This window comes from Monodon monoceros, unplaced genomic scaffold, assembly GCF_005190385.1.
Source record: "Monodon monoceros isolate NGI ecotype Baffin Bay Population unplaced genomic scaffold, NGI_Narwhal_1 Super_Scaffold_19, whole genome shotgun sequence".
In the NCBI taxonomy this organism is placed as follows: Eukaryota; Metazoa; Chordata; class Mammalia; order Artiodactyla; family Monodontidae; genus Monodon; species Monodon monoceros.
Genome location: NW_021703775.1, coordinates 29425847 through 29444134, shown reverse-complemented (window position 1 = coordinate 29444134; position 18288 = coordinate 29425847). Strand labels below are relative to the sequence as shown.

The 18288-nt window shown below is 39.3% G+C and overlaps 1 protein-coding gene and 1 pseudogene across 5 annotated transcripts in view; one reads left to right on the top strand and one right to left on the bottom strand.

The window, feature by feature from the left end:
• Window positions 1-18288, bottom strand: part of CUNH2orf42 (chromosome unknown C2orf42 homolog) — a 42208-nt gene that overhangs the window by 22189 nt on the left and 1731 nt on the right. For 4 of the 5 annotated variants that reach the window (XM_029232693.1, XM_029232695.1, XM_029232697.1 and 1 more), the window contains exons 2-3: window positions 1962-2239; window positions 316-1150 (exon numbers count right to left, since the gene is read on the bottom strand). In XM_029232693.1, the coding sequence (XP_029088526.1) occupies window positions 316-1138 (823 nt within the window). In that variant the 5' untranslated portion in view covers window positions 1139-1150; window positions 1962-2239. Of the gene's footprint in view, window positions 1-315; window positions 1151-1961; window positions 2240-6984; window positions 7043-18288 lie in introns of those variants that run through there. The other variant, XM_029232694.1, reaches the window with a different exon arrangement.
• LOC114901070 lies at window positions 3772-5273 on the top strand (annotated as a pseudogene).

The window sequence follows — 18288 nt, the reverse complement described above, 5'->3', positions numbered from 1 at the left end:
TTTTGTTTGTTTTTTCTTTGTTTTTACTAACATAGGGCATCTGTGGAGTAAAAAAATCAAAGTAAAGCTAACTTTGCTAGATTCATTGTTTCAATGAAAATGCACAAGTAGTCTCTTGATCATTAATTTTAACTAACCAACCAACCAAACTTTATGCAAGTATGCTCACTGGGATTAAAAGAAGGAATGCTTTTCATTTGATTTATCTAGCAACTGCTTCTGAAGGTTGCTAGGACAATCTCCAAATGCCATCAGTGGGACACTTTCATTGCCATTTTAGAAAAACAGAGTAACAGTGTCAACGACACCACCTACCACTGGAATCAAAATTTAGGAAGTCTGAGAATTCCTGAGCCAAAGTCTCGTCACTGGCAAAGGCACAGATGCAAGCAAAGAAATGAATGCATCTCTGGACCGCCTCATCCTTGGAGGCATTCGACTTCTGTGATTTCAGAGTCTGGCAGGAGCAGAAGAAACGGCGCTCAGGCAAGCTTTTGGCACTGATTTTCTGCACAAACGATGTATGCAAATACCCCAAACTATGCTTCTGGCTTGCCTTGCATTTCACCACCAAAATGTTTTTAGTAATCCTCTGTACAAGGGGACCTGTGGGTTCCGTGGCCAACTGCCAGATGGTTTGCTTGGTTTCTGGGGAGGCCTGCACTGCATTTAGGACTGAGCTCTTCAGCGTCAGAGGGGTGGCCTCTGCCTGGCAGTTCACGGCCAGCTTGATGTGCTGGCACTGGTTTTCCACAACACCCTGGGTGGCAGCTTTCAAGCATGCGGGGACGTAACACCGTCCAGAGCTCAGCTGAGTGATGAGCGTCCCATCCACTGTCTGGATGGTCGTCTCTGAAACACCTAGCTCCACAAAGCATCGGTAATCAGGGCCCCGGTCTCTTTGCCGCACCGAGTAGACTTGCAGATCAGAGCCTGTTATGATTTTGACAGCTTCAACACTAGGCTGCTTCCGTGCGCCATACCGGAATATGGTTCCACATGTCTTGTTCTTACAGCTCAGTCCCCGGGTTCCATTGTATGTGCCACAGCGGGGACACTTCCTGATTCCCCTCAATGTGGCCTTGCCCAAATCAGATAAGAAAGCTGGGACTTTTGTCCTTAGAGAGTTTGGTTCCATTTTTCACAGGTCCTAGAAAAGGCAGTAAGCCCATCAGCATGAGTATACATGCACACACACACATGAAGTTAAAATCACTTATGACATTTAGTATACAAAGTAAAATGTAAGAAGCTATCCACTATTCTCAAATTGTACCCTCAAAGAGAACATCCACTTAAACCCTCAAGCAAAATAAAAGTGGGAGGAGATATGGGGATATATGTGTATGTATAGCTGATACACTCTGTTATAAAAGCAGAAACTAACACACCATTGTAAAGCAATTATACTCCAATAAAGATGTTTAAAAAAAAAAGTGGAGGAAACTTTGCCTTTCACATTTCACATTGCTCTCTCTCTCTCTCCATATATATATATATATATATATATATATATATATATATTTTTTTTTTTTTATAATTTTTTTTTTTTTTGGCCGCATCTCATGGCATGAGGAACTTTCCTGACCAGGGATCGAACTTGCACTGCCCCTGCAGTGGAAGCACGGAGTCTTAACCACTGGACCACCAGGGAAGCCCTCTCTCTCTATTTTTTAAGTCCTAATGTAATAACTGAAGCATTTTTCTAGATTCAATCCTGTTCTATACAACAACCTAGATTAGTTAACCTACATCTTTTTTTTTTTTTTTGGCCACGCCACGTGTCTTGCGGGGATCCTCAGCAGTGAAAGCGCAGAGTCCTAACCACTGGACCACCAGGGAATTCCCTAGTTAACCTAATCTTTACATGCACAGATGTTTGACTTGAGCAAAGACTGGAGAATGGGAAAGATGAATTCTTTCCCTTCCACCATTCCCCACAAAACCCAGCCCAATCCTACCTCTATCAGTTGCCCGAGCATCCAGAAAAAGTGTGAGCTGAATTCATAAGACCTAAAAGGTGTTTCATTAGTTTGTGATGATCATATAGGACAGACGAAGACATAATCATGTGCATAGTAAATGACACTGCTTAACTCAAAGTCTTCTGAAGTTTGAGCTCTGTATTGTAACAGTGCAGACATTCTGCCTTCTCCTTCTCAACCAGCCAATGGCAAAGCTCATGTCCAATGTTCCACAGTCAAAGATTCTCACCGCCCTAAGTGGAGACCTTGGCAGTCTATAAGTAACACAGGAAAAAAATATTAAAGTTATACAAAGACAGGATGATTCTTTCCTCCCAGAAAAGGAATCTAAGTCTTTCACAAATACTTGAGAAATATTTGATAGAAATTGTCATAGTTGCTTTATACTTTGAATCGCAAGAAGGTAAAACAGTGTTTTAATGTCATTACACAGGGAGTTGTCAAGAACACCTAGAGCCATGGTATATAATTGGTTGAACACTCATCCTTCCTAATAGTAATGCACTGCATTTTTAGAGTACTTTATGCTTTTCAAAGTGATTTCACATTCATTATTTCATTTGAATCTCGCCATATTAGTATCTTATTTGAGCCAAACAATTGCTCTTCAGATGAAAATCAAAAAGTTAAGTAACTTGCCTGAGGCCACCCAGCAAAATCAGCAATGTGGTTTCTACTAACCCAGTGTCTGCTAAAAAGAGTGCGAATCTGTTTTTGATTTCCCCCAACATTACGAAAATTTTCAAACATATTAAAAAATTGAATTATACAGTCAACCTTCATATACCCATCCACTAGATTCTACAATTAACATTTTACTATATTTGCTTTATTACATACCTATCCAACCCTTTCTCCATCTATCAATCCCTTTCATATTTTAATGCCTTTCAAAGTAAGTTACAGGTATCAGATCGACATGCATATTATTAACTAAAGTTTAATAGTTTTAATGCTTTTTAGAAAGGTAAATCTGCTTGTGATTTTGAAGTAGGGAAAAGCTTTGCTTTTCCTCCCTGACCCCAAAGAATGGTCTTTTTTTTTTTTTTCTTTTCCGCTGCGTTGGGTCTTCGTTGCTGCACGCGAGCTTTCTCTAGTTGCGGAGAGTGGGGGCTACTCATCATTGTGATGCGCGGGCTTCGCATTGCGGTGGCTTCTCTCGTTGCGGAGCATGGGCTCTAGGCGTGTGGGCTTCAGTAGTTGCAGCACGCGGGCTCAGCAGCGGTGGTGCACGGGCTTAGTTGCTCCGCGGCATGTGGGATCTTCCCGGACCCCGGCTCGAACTTGCATTGGCAGGCGGATTCCATTCATTCATTCATTTATTTATGGCTGCGTTGGGTCTTCGTTGCTGCGCACGGGCTTTCTCTGGTTGCGGTGAGCGGGCGCTACTCTCCGTTGCGGTGTGCGGGTTTCTCATTGTGGTGACTTCTCTTGTTGGGGACACGGGTTCGTGCCCCGGTCCGTGAGGATCCCACGAGCCGCGGAGCGGCTGGGCCCGTGAGCCATGGCCGCTGAGCCTGCACGTCCGGAGCCTGTGCTCCGCAACGGGAGAGGCCACAACACTGAGGCCGCGTACCGCAAAAAAACCCACAACAAAACCCTTGTCCCCTGCATTGGCAGGCAGATTCTTAACCACTGCGCCACCAGGGAAGTCCCAAGAATGGTCTTGATAAAAGACTCTCCCTTCACATCTTCTATAGTCCACTGATTAACAAACTGGAAAGTACAAATAAAAAAAGCCTAAGAAGGCCCACCTTCTCATTGGCTATGAACTAATCCCCCAACTGTAATATCTGTAATATCTGCTGAGTGAATAAAGCTTTGTGAAATATGATTTACAGCAGGGTTCTGCACCGTGGCACTACAGACGTGTAGGGCTGGGTAACTCTTTGTTGCAGGGGGCCTCACTAGACATCACAGGATGTCTAGTAGCATCCCGGGTCTCCACCACCAGATGCCAGTAGCAGTCAACACACTTTCCCCAAGTTGTAAAAAAACAAAAATGTCTCCAGATATTGCTAAATGTCCTCCTGGGGGCAAAATCACCTGTTAAAAACCACTGACCTAGAGACATTAGCCTGTTTACACAGCATTTCCTTCTTAGGTCAATAAACTTCTTTGATAGGTACTGTCACTCAGCCAAACATGAGTTCTTAGGAGAAAATGTTGTTCCAAAGTCAATTATCTCTGTGACCAAGTCTTTTAACTTCTGAGCTTCAGATTGTTTTATATATAAATCAATTTTTTAAAAACCTTTTTATTTTTAATATTTATTTTATTTTGGCCGAGTCGGGTCTTTGTTGTGGCACATGGGATCTTCGTTGTGGCATGTGGGATCTTGCGTTGCGGCGCACGGGCTTTTCTCTCGTTATGGTGTTTTCTCTTTTCAAGGTGTGGCGCGGGCTCCAGAGTGCACGGGCTCTGTAGTTTGCGGCACAGCAGGCTCTCTAGTTGAGGCACACGAGTTCAGTAGTTGTGGCGCGTGGGCTTAGTTGCCCTGTGGCATGTGGGATCTTAGTTCACCGACCAGGGATTGAAGCCACGTCCCCTGCATTGTAAGGCAGATTCTTTACCACTGGACCATGAGGGAAGTCCATATAATTCAATTTTAAAATTACACTGATGACGATGATGTCATATTATCATTAAAGTGTAAAAACAGAAAAACTTTGCTCATTAAGGGAGGAATTATTTGCCAGTTATAGTTTATTTTGTAAATAAATCATGTAGAGCCGCTGTGTTGTGCTGTGGGGAAGGGAGACGGATTTGTAGACCCCAGAGCGAGGCTCTGCCTACCCGAGGCCGCTGCTGTGCGGAGACCCCAGGGGAAACCACAGTCGCCATGTCTGATCAGGAGGCAAAACCTTCAACTGAGGACTTGGGGGATAAGAAGGAAGGAGGATATATTAAACTCAAAGTCATCAGACAGGATAGCAGTGAGATTCACTTCAAAGTGAAAATGACAACACATCTCAAGAAACTCAAAGAATCATACTGTCAAAGACAGGGAGTTCCCATGAATTCACTCAGGTTTCTCTTTGAATTGCTGATAATAACACTCCAAAAGAACTGGGAATGGAGGAAGAAGATGTGATTGAAGTTTATCAGGAACAAGCAAGGGGTCGTTCAACGATTTAGATATTTTTATTTTTTTCTTTTCCCTTAATCCTTTTTATTTTTAAAAATAGTTCGTTTGTAATGTGGTGTTCAAAACAGAATTGAAAACTGGCACCCCATCTCTTTAGAACATCTGGTAATTTGAATTCTAGTGCCCATTATTCGTTATTGTTTGTTTTCATTGTGCTGATTTTTGGTGATCAAACCTCAGCCCAGTTCATATCGCCCTCTCCTTTTAAAAAATTACATGTGTGCACAGAGAGCCTGCCTTTTCCAGGACTGTGCATTTACAGGCTTGTGATAAATAAGATTGACTAATGCGAGTGCTCATAATGACTTTCCAATTGGCCCTGAAGTTCTAGCATGTGATCGCTTCGCTCCTGGACTGTAACTTTCCGTGGGAGATGGAAGTTTTTCAGAGAACTGAACTGTGGAAAAATGACCTTTCCTTAACTTGAAGCTACTTTTAAAATCTGAGGGTCTGGACCAAAAGAAGAGGAATAGCAGGTTGGAGTCAAGGTGACAGAGGTGGTGAAAATAATGACTAACTCCAAAGATGGCTTCACTGAAGAGAAAGCATTTTAAGATGAAAGAAAAATCTTGTCCGAAGATCCCAGAAAAGTTCTACTTTTCATTAGGAGTTAAAGTTATTCATGCAGAAGTGTATACAGCAGAGCGCTGCTCTTTTTGACTTTATTTATACTTTTTGGCCTGGGATATGGGTTTTAAATGGACATTGTCTGTATCAGCTTCATTAAAATAAATAAAATATTTGTAAAAAAAAACAAAAAAAAATCATGTAAATCTATGATCTTTTCAAAAATGCAAATTGAAAAAAATGTTAAAAGACAAGTCATCTTACAAAATAACAGTGCAAAAGCAAACTAAAAAGCTAAAGACCCTTTTATGCCCCACTATTATCACTACCACTATCCCTACATGCCCCCCCAAATCCTCACTTTTCAAGAGTAAATACAGTTATTTGGCAGTAATACATGCTGCCATATATCCATCAGATTATTTTCTTTATAAATAAATAAATACATATATGTATGGATGTGGGTTTTTGTTTTTATAAAAATTGAATTATATTATACTCATTGCTCTGAAGTTTGCCTTCTTAACATTTTTCCATAGATTTCTTCCCATGTCAGCACAAATGGCTTTAAGACCATCTTTAGCTGCTGAACAGTAACCTGTAGTGTGAATAGACCATAGTTGAACCAGCTCTACCAGTGGGATTTTAGTTCTAGACAATGCTGCAATGAACATCCTAAACATTGACCTCAGTACATAGATGCAAACATTTCAGTAGAAAAGATTCTGAACATTGTTTTTAGTTTTCTGAATTTATTGGGTACAGAATAAGATTTTATTGGGAGAAAAAAGTTCTACTTCTAAAAATATTATCATCATTAAATATATCTTCTTCATCCTATCTCACTTTCTATACTCAAATACATTCCAGGCAGGTAAAACATTCAACTACAAAATATGGAACTGCTAACGCAGTAGAAAAAAAGGAGAGAATTTTTTTCTTAAAATATTTTTTAAGGATATCAGATTGAGGATGGCCTAAATGACGCAAAACCCAGAATCCAGAAAATATTAAATCCAGAAATGATTAATTTTTTCCTATTTATTTCAGTGGTTTTACTTTAAACTTCTTTTTTGAGGTATATTTTACATACAATAAAATTCACCCATTTTAAGTGTATAATTCAATAATATTTATAAAATTTATAGAGTTAGGTATCCATCCCTACAATTAAGTTTTAGAACACTTCCATCACCCCAGAAAGATCCCTCTTGCCTTCTGGAGTCAATCACCATGCCCACCCTTAGGCAATCACTAATCTACTTTCTGTCGCTATAGATTTACCTTTTCTGGACACTTCATATAGATGGAATCATACGATATGTGGCCTTTTATGTCTGCCTTCTTTCATTCAACATGATGTTTTCAAGGTGCGACCACATTGTAGCATATATCAGTACTGCATTCCTTTATATTGCTGAACAGTATTCCACTGTATGGTTATATCATTTTGTTTATCCATTTACCACCTTATAGATACTTGGATTGTTTCCACTTCAGGGCTATCACGAACACTGTTGAGAACATTAACATGCAAGTCTTTGTGTAGACAAATGTCTTCATTTCTCTTGGGTAGATACCTAGAATTAGAATTACTGGGTGGTAGGGTAAGTTTAAGTACAAGATTTTAAGAAACCGCCAAGCTGTTTTCCAAAGTGACTGTGCCATTATACATTTACACCAGCAACACATGAGGGTTCCTTTCTCCATTTCCTGGCCAACACGTGTTACTGTCTCCTTGGTTATAGCCATTTGCCTATAGTGGGTGTGAAGTGGTATCTCACTTGGTTTTTATTGCATTTCCCTAATGAATAATGATGTTGGCAAAATTTCACGTGCTTACTTAGCCATATGTCTATCTCTTTGGGGAAATAACTATTCAAATATTTGGCCCATTTAAAAATTATGACTCATTATATTTGACTGCATAAAAATGAAATTTTTCTGCATGGAAAAAAGTACCTTAAACTAAGTCCGAAGATGAAAACAAACTAAGCAACAAAAGCAGTGCAAGACTTGTATGATGAAAACTACAAACCATAATTGAAAGAAATTAAAGACCTAAAAAATGGAAAGACATCTTTTCATGTTCATGAACCAGAAGACTTGATATTGTTAAGAGGCACTATTCTTCAAATTGATCTACAGGTACAATGTAATGTATCCCTATCAAAATCCCAGATACCTTTTTTTGCAGAAATTGACAAGATGATTCTAAAATTCATAGGGAAATGCAAGGGACCTGGAAGAGCCAGAACAATCTTGAGAAAGAACAAAGTAGAAGGAGTTACACTTCCTGATTTCAAAATTTACTACAAAGCAAATTAAGACAATGTGGACAGAGAAGGACAAATACTGTATTACATCACTTATATGTAGGACCTAAAAAAGCCAAACTCATAGAAGCAGAATAGAATGGTAGTTGCCAGGGGACTAGGGGATTGGAGAAATGGGGAGATGTTAGTGAAAGGGTACAAACTCTTCTAGTTATAAGATGAATAAGTTCTGGGGATCTAATATACAGCATAGTTATTATAGTCAGCAATACTGCATTTATACTTGAAAGTTGCTAAGAGTAGATCTTACATGTTCTTACCACAAACAAGAAATGCTAATTATGTGATGTGATGGAAGTGTTAGTTAATGCTATGGTGGTAATCATTTTGCAATATAAGCATATCACACTTTAAACTTTACACAATGTTATATGTCAATTACATCTCAAAAAAGCTGGAGGAAAAAAAGACAATGTGACTTAGACATACAGATATACAAATCAGTGAAAGAGAACTGAGAGTTCAAAAGTGAACCCTCACATTTATGGTCAATTGATGTTCAACAAGGACACCAAGATCATTTAATGGGAAAATAACAGTCCTGTCAACAAATGGTGCTGGAACAACTGAATAGCCACCTGCAAAAAAATGAAGTTGGACCCCTGCCTCACACTGTATATAAAAATTAACAAAGTGGATCATAGACATCAATGTAAGAGCTAAAACTCTTAGGAAGAAACACAGGCATAAATCTTAATGACTGGGACTTCCTTGGTGATCCAGGGGGGAGGACTCCACGCTCCCAATGTGGGGGGCCCGAGTTCAATCCCTGGTTGGGGAACTAGATCCTGCACGCATGCCACAACTGGGAGTTTGCATGCCACAACTAAAAACAGTGCCGCAACTAAAGGATCCTGCATGCCACAATGAAGACCCCGCATGACGCACCTGACACCCAGCGCAGCCAAAATGTATAAACAAATTAAAAAATTTTTTTTTTAAATAAATAAATAAACAAATAAACCTCGAGACCTTGGATTAGGCAATGGTTTCTTAGACATATCACCAAAAGCATAAGTGACAAAAGAAAAAAAATAGAAAAATTGGTCTTCATCAAAATTAAAAACATTTGTGCTTCAAAGGACACATCAAGAAAGTGAAAAGATAGGGACTTCCGTGGTGGCACCGTGGTTAAGAATCTGCCTGCCAATGCAGGGGACATGGGTTTGATCCCTGGTCTGGGAAGATCCCACATGCCGTGGAGCAACTAATCCCGTAAGCCGCAACTACTGAGCACAAGCACCACAACTACTGAAGCCCGCACACTCCAGGGCCCACATGCCGCAACTACTGATCCTGCGTGCTGCAACTACTGGAGCCTGCGTGCCTAGAGCCTATGCTCTGAAACAAGAGAAGCCTCCGCAATGAGAATCCTGTGCATTGCAACAAAGAGTAGCCCCCGCTCACCACAACTAGAGAAAGTCCACACGCAGTAATGAAGACCTAATGCAACCAAAAAATAAATAAAATTAAAAAAAAAAAGAAACTGAAAAGATAACCTACAGAATGGGAGAAAATATTTGCAAGTCATATATATGATAAGGGACTTATAAGATAACAATAAAAAGACAAACAACCCAATTTAAAAATGGGCCAATGAGACTCCCCCTTGCGAGAACACCAGATTCACAACTAACTGCTGAACAATCATCGAAAGGAAGACACTGGAACTCACCAAAAAAGATACTCCACATCCAAAGACAAAGGAGAAGCCACAGTGAGACAGTAGGAGGGGCGCAATCACAATAAAATCAAATCCTGTAACTGCTGGGGGGGGTGACTTACAAACTAGAGAACACTTATACCACAGAAGTCCACCAACTGGAGTGAAGGTTCTCAGCCCCACATCAGGGTTCCCAACCAGGGGGTCTGGCAATGGGAGGAAGAATTCCTAGAGGATCAGACTTTGACGGCTAATGGGATTCAATTGCAGGATTTTGACAGGACTGCAGGAAACAGAAACTCCACTCTTGGAGGGCACACACAAAGTAGTGTGAGCGTCAGGACCCAGGGGAAGGAACAGTGACCCCACAAGAGACTGAACCAGACCTACCTGCTAGTGTTGGAGGGTCTCCTGCTGAGGTGGGAGGTGGCTGTGGCTCACAGTGAGGACAAGGACACTGGCAGCAGAAGTTCTGGGAAGTACTCCTTGGCGTGAGCCCTCCCAGAGTCCGCCATTAGCCCCACCAAAGAGCCCGGGTAGGCTCCAGTGTTGGGTCGCGTCAGGCCAAACCAACCAACAGGGAGGGAACCCAGCCCCACCTATTAGCAGACAAGCAGATTAAAGTTTTACTGAGCTCTGCCCACCAGAGCAACAGCCAGCTCTACCCACCACCAGTCCCTCCCATCAGGAAACTTGCACAAGCCTCTTAGCTTCATCCAACAGAGGGCAGACAGTAGAAGCAAGAAGAACTACAATCCTGCCGCCTGTGGAACAAAACCCACATTCACAGAAAGACAGACAAGATGAAAAGGCAGAGGGCTATGTACCAGATGAAGGAACAAGATAAAACCCCAGAAAAACAACTAATTGAAGTGGAGATAGGCAACCTTCCAGAAAAAGAATTCAGAATGATAGTGAAGATGATCCAGGACCTCGGAAAAAGAATGGACGCAAAGATCGAGAAGATGCAAGAAATGTTTAACAAAGACCTAGAAGAATTAAAGAACAGACACCAGAAGAATTAAAGAACAAACAGAGATGAAAAATACAATAACTGAAATGAAAACTACACTAGAAGGAATCAATAGCAGAATAACTGAGGCAGAAGAACGGATAAGTGACCTGGAAGACAGAATGGTGGAATTCACTGCCACAGAACAGAATAAAGAAAAAAGAACGAGAAGAAATGAAGACAGCCTAAGAGATCTCTGGGACAACATTAAACGCAACAACATTCGCATTATAGGGGTCCCAGAAGGAGAAGAGAGAGAGAAAGGACCCGAGAAAATATTTGAAGAGATTATAGTCGAAAACTTCCCTAACATAGGAAAGGAAATAGCCACCCAAGTCCAGGAAGTGCAGAGAGTACCAGGCAGGATAAATCCAAGGAGAAACACACCGAGACACATAGTAATCAAATTGACAAAAATTACAGACAAAGAAAAATGATTGAAAGCAACAAGGGAAAAACAACAAATAACATACAAGGGAACTCCCATAAGGTTAACAGCTTATCTCTCAGCAGAAACTCTACAAGCCAGAAGGGAGTGGCATGATACATTTAAAGTGATGAAAGGGAAGAACCTACAACCAACTTTACTCTACCTGGCAAAGATCTCATTCAGATTTGACGGAAAAGCTAAGAGAATTCAGCACCACCAAACTAGCTCTACGACAAATGCTAAAGGAACTTCTCTAAGTGGGAAACACAAGAGAAGAAAAGGACCTACAAAAACAAACCCATAACAATTAAGAAAATGGTAACAGGAACATACATATCGATAATTACCTTAAACGTGAATGTATTAAATGCTCCAACCAAAAGACACAGGCTCGCTGAATGGATAAAAAATCAAGACCCATATATATGCTATCTACAAGAGACCCACTTCAGACCTAGGGACACATATAGACTGAAAGCGAGGGGATGGAAAAAGATATTCCACACAAATGGAAATCAAAATAAAGCTGGAGTAGCAATACTCATATCAGATAAAATAGACTTTAAAATAAAGAATGTTACAAGATGGTCTTCCCTGGTGGCACAGTGGTTGAGAGTCTGCCTGCTAATGCAGGGGACACGGGTTCGAGCCCTGGTCTGGGAGGATCCTACATGCCGCGGAGCAACTAGGCCCGTGAGCCACAACTACTGAGCCTGCGCATCTGGAGCCTGTGCTCCGCAACAAGAGAGGCCGCGATAGTGAGAGGCCCGTGCACCGCAATGAAGAGTGGCCCCCGCTTGCCACAACTAGAGAAAGCCCTCACACAGAAACGAACACCCCACAGCAAAAATTAATTAATTAATAAACTCCTACCCCCAACATCTTCTTTAAAAAAAAAAAAAGAATGTTACAAGAGACAAGGAAGGACACTACATAATGAATGATCAAGGGATCAATCCAAGAAGAAGATATAACAATTATAAATATATATGCACCCAACATAGGAGCACCTCAATACATAAGGCAACAGCTAACAGCTATAAAAGAGGAAATCGACAGTAACATAATAATAGTGGGGGACTTTAACAGCTCACTTACACCAATGGACAGATCATCCAGACAGAAAATTAATAAGGAAACACAATCTTTAAATGACACAATAGACCAGATAGATTTAATTGATATCTATAGGACATTCCATCCCAAAACAGCAGATTACAATTTCTTCTCAAGCGCGCACAGAACATTCTCCAGGATAGATCCCATCTTGGGCCACAAGTCAAGCCTCAGTAAATTTAAGAAAACTGAAATCGTATCAAGCATCTTTTCTCACCACAACGCTATGAGATTAGAAATCAATTACAGGGAGAAAAACATTAAAAACATAAATACATGTAGGCTAAACAGTACATTCTAAATAACCAAGAGATCACTGAAGAAAACAAAGGGGAAATAAAAAAATACCTAGAGACAAATTACAACGAAAACACAAAGATCCAAAACCTATGGGATGCAGCAAAAGCAGTTCTAAGAGTGAAGTTTATAGCAATACAAGCCTACCTCAAGAAACAAGAAAAATCTCAAATAAACAATCTAACCTTACACCTAAAGGAACTAGAGAAAGAAGAACAAACAAAACCCAAAGTTAGTGGAAGGAAAGAAATCATAATGATCAGAGCAGAAATAAATGAAACAGAAACAAAGAAAACAATAGCAAGGATCAATAAAACTAAAAGTTGGTTTTTTGAGAAGATAAACAAAATTGATAAACCATTAACCAGACTCATCAAGAAAAAGAGGGAGAGGACTCAAATCAATAAAATTAGAAACGAAAAAAAGAAAAGGTACAACAGACACTGCAGAAATACAAAGCATCCTAAGAGACTACTACAAGCAACTCTATGCCAATAAAAAGGACAACCTGGAAGAAATGGACAAATTCTTAGAAAGGCAAAATCTTCCAAGACTGAACCAGGAAGAAATAGAAAATATGAACAGACCAGTCACAAGTAATGAAATTGAAACTGTGATTAAAAATATTCCAACAAACAAAAGTCCAGGACAAGATGCCTTCGCAGGTGAATTTTAACAAACATTTAGAGAAGAACTAACACCCATCCTTCTCAAACTCTTCCAAAAAACTGCAGAGGGAGGAACACTCCCAGACTCATTCTATGAGGCCACCATCACCCTGATACCAAAACCAGACAAAGATACTACAAAAAAAGAAAATTACAGACCAATATCACTGATGAATATAGATGCAAAAATCCTCAACAAAATACTAGCAAACAGAATCCAACAGCACAATAAAAAGATCATACACCATGATCAAGTGGGATTTACCCCAGGGATTCAAGGATTCTTCAATATACACAAATTAATCAATGTGATACACCATATTAACAAACTGAAGAATAAAAACCATATGATCATCTCAATAGATGCAGAAAAAGCTTTTGACAAAATTCAACACCGATTTATGATAAAATCTCTCCAGAAAGTGGGCATAGAGGGAACCTACCTCTACATTATAAAGGCCAGATATGACAAACCACAGCAAACATCATTCTCAATGGTGAAAAACTGAAACCATTTCCTCTAAGATGAGGAAAAAGACAAGGATGTCCACTCTCATCACTGTTATTCAACACAGTTTTGGAAGTCCTAGCCACAGCAATCAGAGAAAAAAAGAAATAAAAGGAATACAAATTGGAAAAGAAGAAGTAAAACTGTCACTGTTTGCAGATGACTTGATACTATACATAGAGAATCCTAAAGATGCCACCAGAAAACTACTAGAGCTAATCAATGAATGTGGTAAAGTTGCAGGATACAAAAGTAATGCACAGAAATCTCTTGCCTTCCTATACACTAATGATGAAAAATCTGAAAGAGAAATTAAGGAAACACTCCCATTTACCATTGCAACAAAAAGAATAAAATACCTAGGAATAAACCTACCTAGGGAGACAAAAGACCTGTATGCAGAAAAGTATAAGACACTGATGAAAGAAATTAAAGATGATACAAACAGGTGGAGAGATATACCATGTTCTTGGATTGGAAGAATCAATATTGTGAAAATGACTATACTACCCAAATCAATCTACAGATTCAATGCAATCCCTATCAAATTACCAATGGTGTTTTATTTACAGAACTAGAACAAAATATCTTTTTTTTTTAACATCTTTATTGGAGTATAATTGCTTTACAGTGGTGTGTTAGTTTCTGCTTTATAACAAAGTGAATCAGCTATACATATACATATGTCCCCATATCTTTTCCCTCTTGTGTCTCCCTCCCTCCCACCCTCCCTATCCCACCCCTCTAGGTCGTCACAAAGCACTGAGCTGATCTGCCTGTGCTATGTGGCTGCTTCCCACTAGCTATTTATTTTACGTTTGGTAATATATATATGTCCATGCTATTCTCTCACTTTGTCCCAGCTTACCCTTCCCCCTCCCCATATCCTCAAGTCCATTCTCTAGTAGGTCTGTGTCTTAAAAAAATCTTAAAATTTATATGGAGACACAAAAGACCCCAAATAGTCAAAGCAGTCTTGAGGGAAAAAAATGGAGCTGGAGGAATCAGACTCCCTGACTTTAGACTATACTACAAAACTACAGTAATCAAGACAATATGGACTTCCCTGGTGGCACAGTGGTTAAGAATCCCCCTGCCAATGCAGGGGACACGGGTTTGAGCCCTGGTCCGGGAAGATCCCAGATGCCTCGGAGCAACTAAGCCCATGAGCCACAACTACTGAGCCTGTGCTCTAGAGCCTGTGCTCCACAACAAGAGAAGCCACTGCAATGAGAAAGAGTAGCCCCCGCTCACCACTACTAGAGAAAGCCGGTGTGCAGCAATGAAGATTCAACACAGTCAAAACTAAATAAACAAATGAATAAATTAAAAAAAAAAGACAACATGGTACTGGCACAAAAAAAAGAAATATAGATCAATGGAACAGGATAAAAAGCCCAGAGATAAACCCATGCACCTATGGTCAACTAATCTATAACAAAAGAGGCAAGGATATACAATGGAGAAAAGACAGCCTCTTCAATAAGTGGTGCTGGGAAAACTGGACAGCTACATGTTAAAGAATGAAATTAGAACACTCCCTAACACCATATACACAAGTAAACTCAAAATGGATTAGAGACCTAAATGTAAAACTGGACACTATAAAAAAAAAAGAGGAAAGCATAGGAAGAACACTCTTTGACATAAATCACAGCAAGATCTTTTTTCATCCACCTCCTAGAGTAATGGAAATAAAAACAAAAATAAACAAATGGGACTGAATGAAAATTAAAAGCTTTTGCAAAGCAAAGGAAACTACAAACAAGATGAAAAGACAACCCTCAGAATGGGAGAAAATATTTGCAAACGAAGCAACTGACAAAGGATTAATCTCCAAAATATATAAACAGCTCATGCAGCTCAATATTAAAAAAACAAACAACCCAATCAAAAAATGGGCAGAAGACCTAAATAGACATTTCTCCAAAGAAGACATACAAATGGCCAAGAAGCACATGAAAAGCTGCTCAACATCACTAATTATTAAAGAAATGCAAATCAAAACTGCAATGAGGTATTACCTCACACCAGTTAGAATGGCCATCATCAGAAAATCTACAAACAAATGTTGGAGAGGGTGTGGAGAAAAGGGAAGCCTCTTGCAGTGTTGGTGGGAATGTAAATTGATACAGCCACTATGGAGAACAGTATGGAGGTTCCTTAAAAAACTAAAAATAGAATTACCATATGACCCAGCAGTCTCACTACTGGGCATATACCCAGAGAAAACCATAATTCAAAAAGACACATACACCCCAATGTTCATTGCAGCACTATTTACAACAGCCAGGTCATGGAAGCAACCTAAATGCCCAAGGACAGATGAATGGATAAAGAAGATGTGGTACATATATACAATGGAATATTACTCACCCTTAAAAAGGAATGAAATTGGGTCATTTGTAAAGACGCGGATGGATCTAGAGACTGTCATACAGAGTGAAGCAAGTCAGAAAGAGAATATATTAATGCATATATGTGGAACCTACAAAAATGGTACAGATGAACCGGTTTGCAGGACAGAAATAGAGACACAGATGCAGAGAACAAACGTATGTACACCAAGGGGGGAAAGTGGCGGGGGTGGTGGTGGTGGTGTGATGAATTGGGCGACTGGGATTTACATGTATACACTAATATGTATAAAGTGGATAAGTAACAAGAACCTGCTGTATAAAATAATAAAATAAAATTCAAAAAAAAAAATGGGCCAATGATCTGAATGGATACATCTCCAAAGAAGATATACAGATAGCCAATAAACACACGAAAAGATATTCAATATCACGTCACTAAGGAAATGCAAATCAAAACGTCAGTGAGATGCCACTTCACAGCCACTAAGATGACTAAAAAAAGATAGACAATAACAAGGGTATAGAAAAACTGGAACCTTCATACATTGTTGATGGTATTACAAAATGGTGCAGCCACTTTGGAAAACTGATCGTTCTTCAAAATGTCAGAGTTACCATATGACTCCCAAGAGAATCTTTATCTATATCTATCTATATCTATATTTATATTTATATATGCCCAATGGAATTGAAAACATACAAAAATCTGTACTGGTGTTCACTGTAGTAGTATTCATAAAAGTCAGAAAGTAGAATCAATCCAAATGTCCAACAACTGATGAATGGGTAAACAAAATATGATATATCCATACAATGAAATATTATTTGGCCATAAAAGGGAATGAAGTTCTGATACATGCTACAGCATGGATGAATGAGCCTTGATATATTAGGCTAAGTGAAAGAAGCCAGACATAAAAAGCCTTACATTCCATTTAAATGGAACCAATCTAGGATAAGCAAATGCACAGAGACAGAAAGAGGAGTGGTTGCTAGGGTTGAAAGGCGGGACTGGGAGTGACCGCCATTGAGTGTGATGTTTCTTTCTGGGGTAATGAAAGGTTGCACGACTCTGTGAATATACTAAAAATCGCTGAATTGTAACATTTTAAAGGGTGAATTTTATGTTATGTGATTTATGTTTCAATAAATCTGTCATTAAAAATAAAGGGAAAATATTTGGAACACAAATAACAAAGGGTTAATTTCCTAAAATAAGAATTTTTACAATAAGAAAAAAGAAGCAAACCCACTAGAAAAAATGAGCAAAGGGCATAAAAAGACAGCTTATGAAAAAGAAAAAAAATGATTTTTTTGGCGGTGTGGCTTGTGAGATCTTATTTCCCCAACCAGGGATCGAACCCAGGCCCCCAGCAATGGAAGAACGGAGTCCTAACCACTGGACTCCCAGGGAATTCTCGAAAAACGATTTTAAACGTCCAAAATTCAACCTTACAATAAGCAAGAGGCAAATGAAAACAAGACTTCAGCAAAGTGACATAAAAGATAAATGTTATCACATGAGGATGTGGAGAAATAGGCACTGTACATTATTGTGGGCGTGTAAACTGCAATATCGTCTTTAAAGGGATGTAAATAAAATAAACTTAAAACACACTTTGACTTAGCAATTCCACTTTTAAGATTTCATGAGTTCTAGTCTCACATGAACACAAAATATGTACAGGGGTACTCCATGCAAGGCTGCATAACTGCACAAGAACAGAAGCAGCCTAAGAGCTAACTAAATAAATCATGGTGTAACCATACAATATGCTACTATAGTGCCCCTAAAACGAATCAGATTTATATGTATTGGTAAGGAACAAATATCAAGATATACTGTGGAGTAAAAAAAGGTATAATACTTCGTGTATAATGTGATACTCTTGGTTTAAAAAAGAAAAAAGACAGGGGAGATACACACATACAGAATATGTTGCCTCAGAAGAAGTGACTGGGGACTTGAGAAATAGAAAGTGGGAAGGAGATATACATTTCACTGTTCCATACGATTTGAATTTTAAACTTGTACTAGTATCACTTATTACAGATTCTATATTGAAAGCATATATAAACAAGTAACACAATTTGTAAATGATAGGGATAGAGTAGGATTAGTTAGCTTAGAAATCCCACTAGGGGATTAAAGAGAGAAAGAGAATTTTAAGGGAGTTTGGGAGACTGATGTAAGCTAA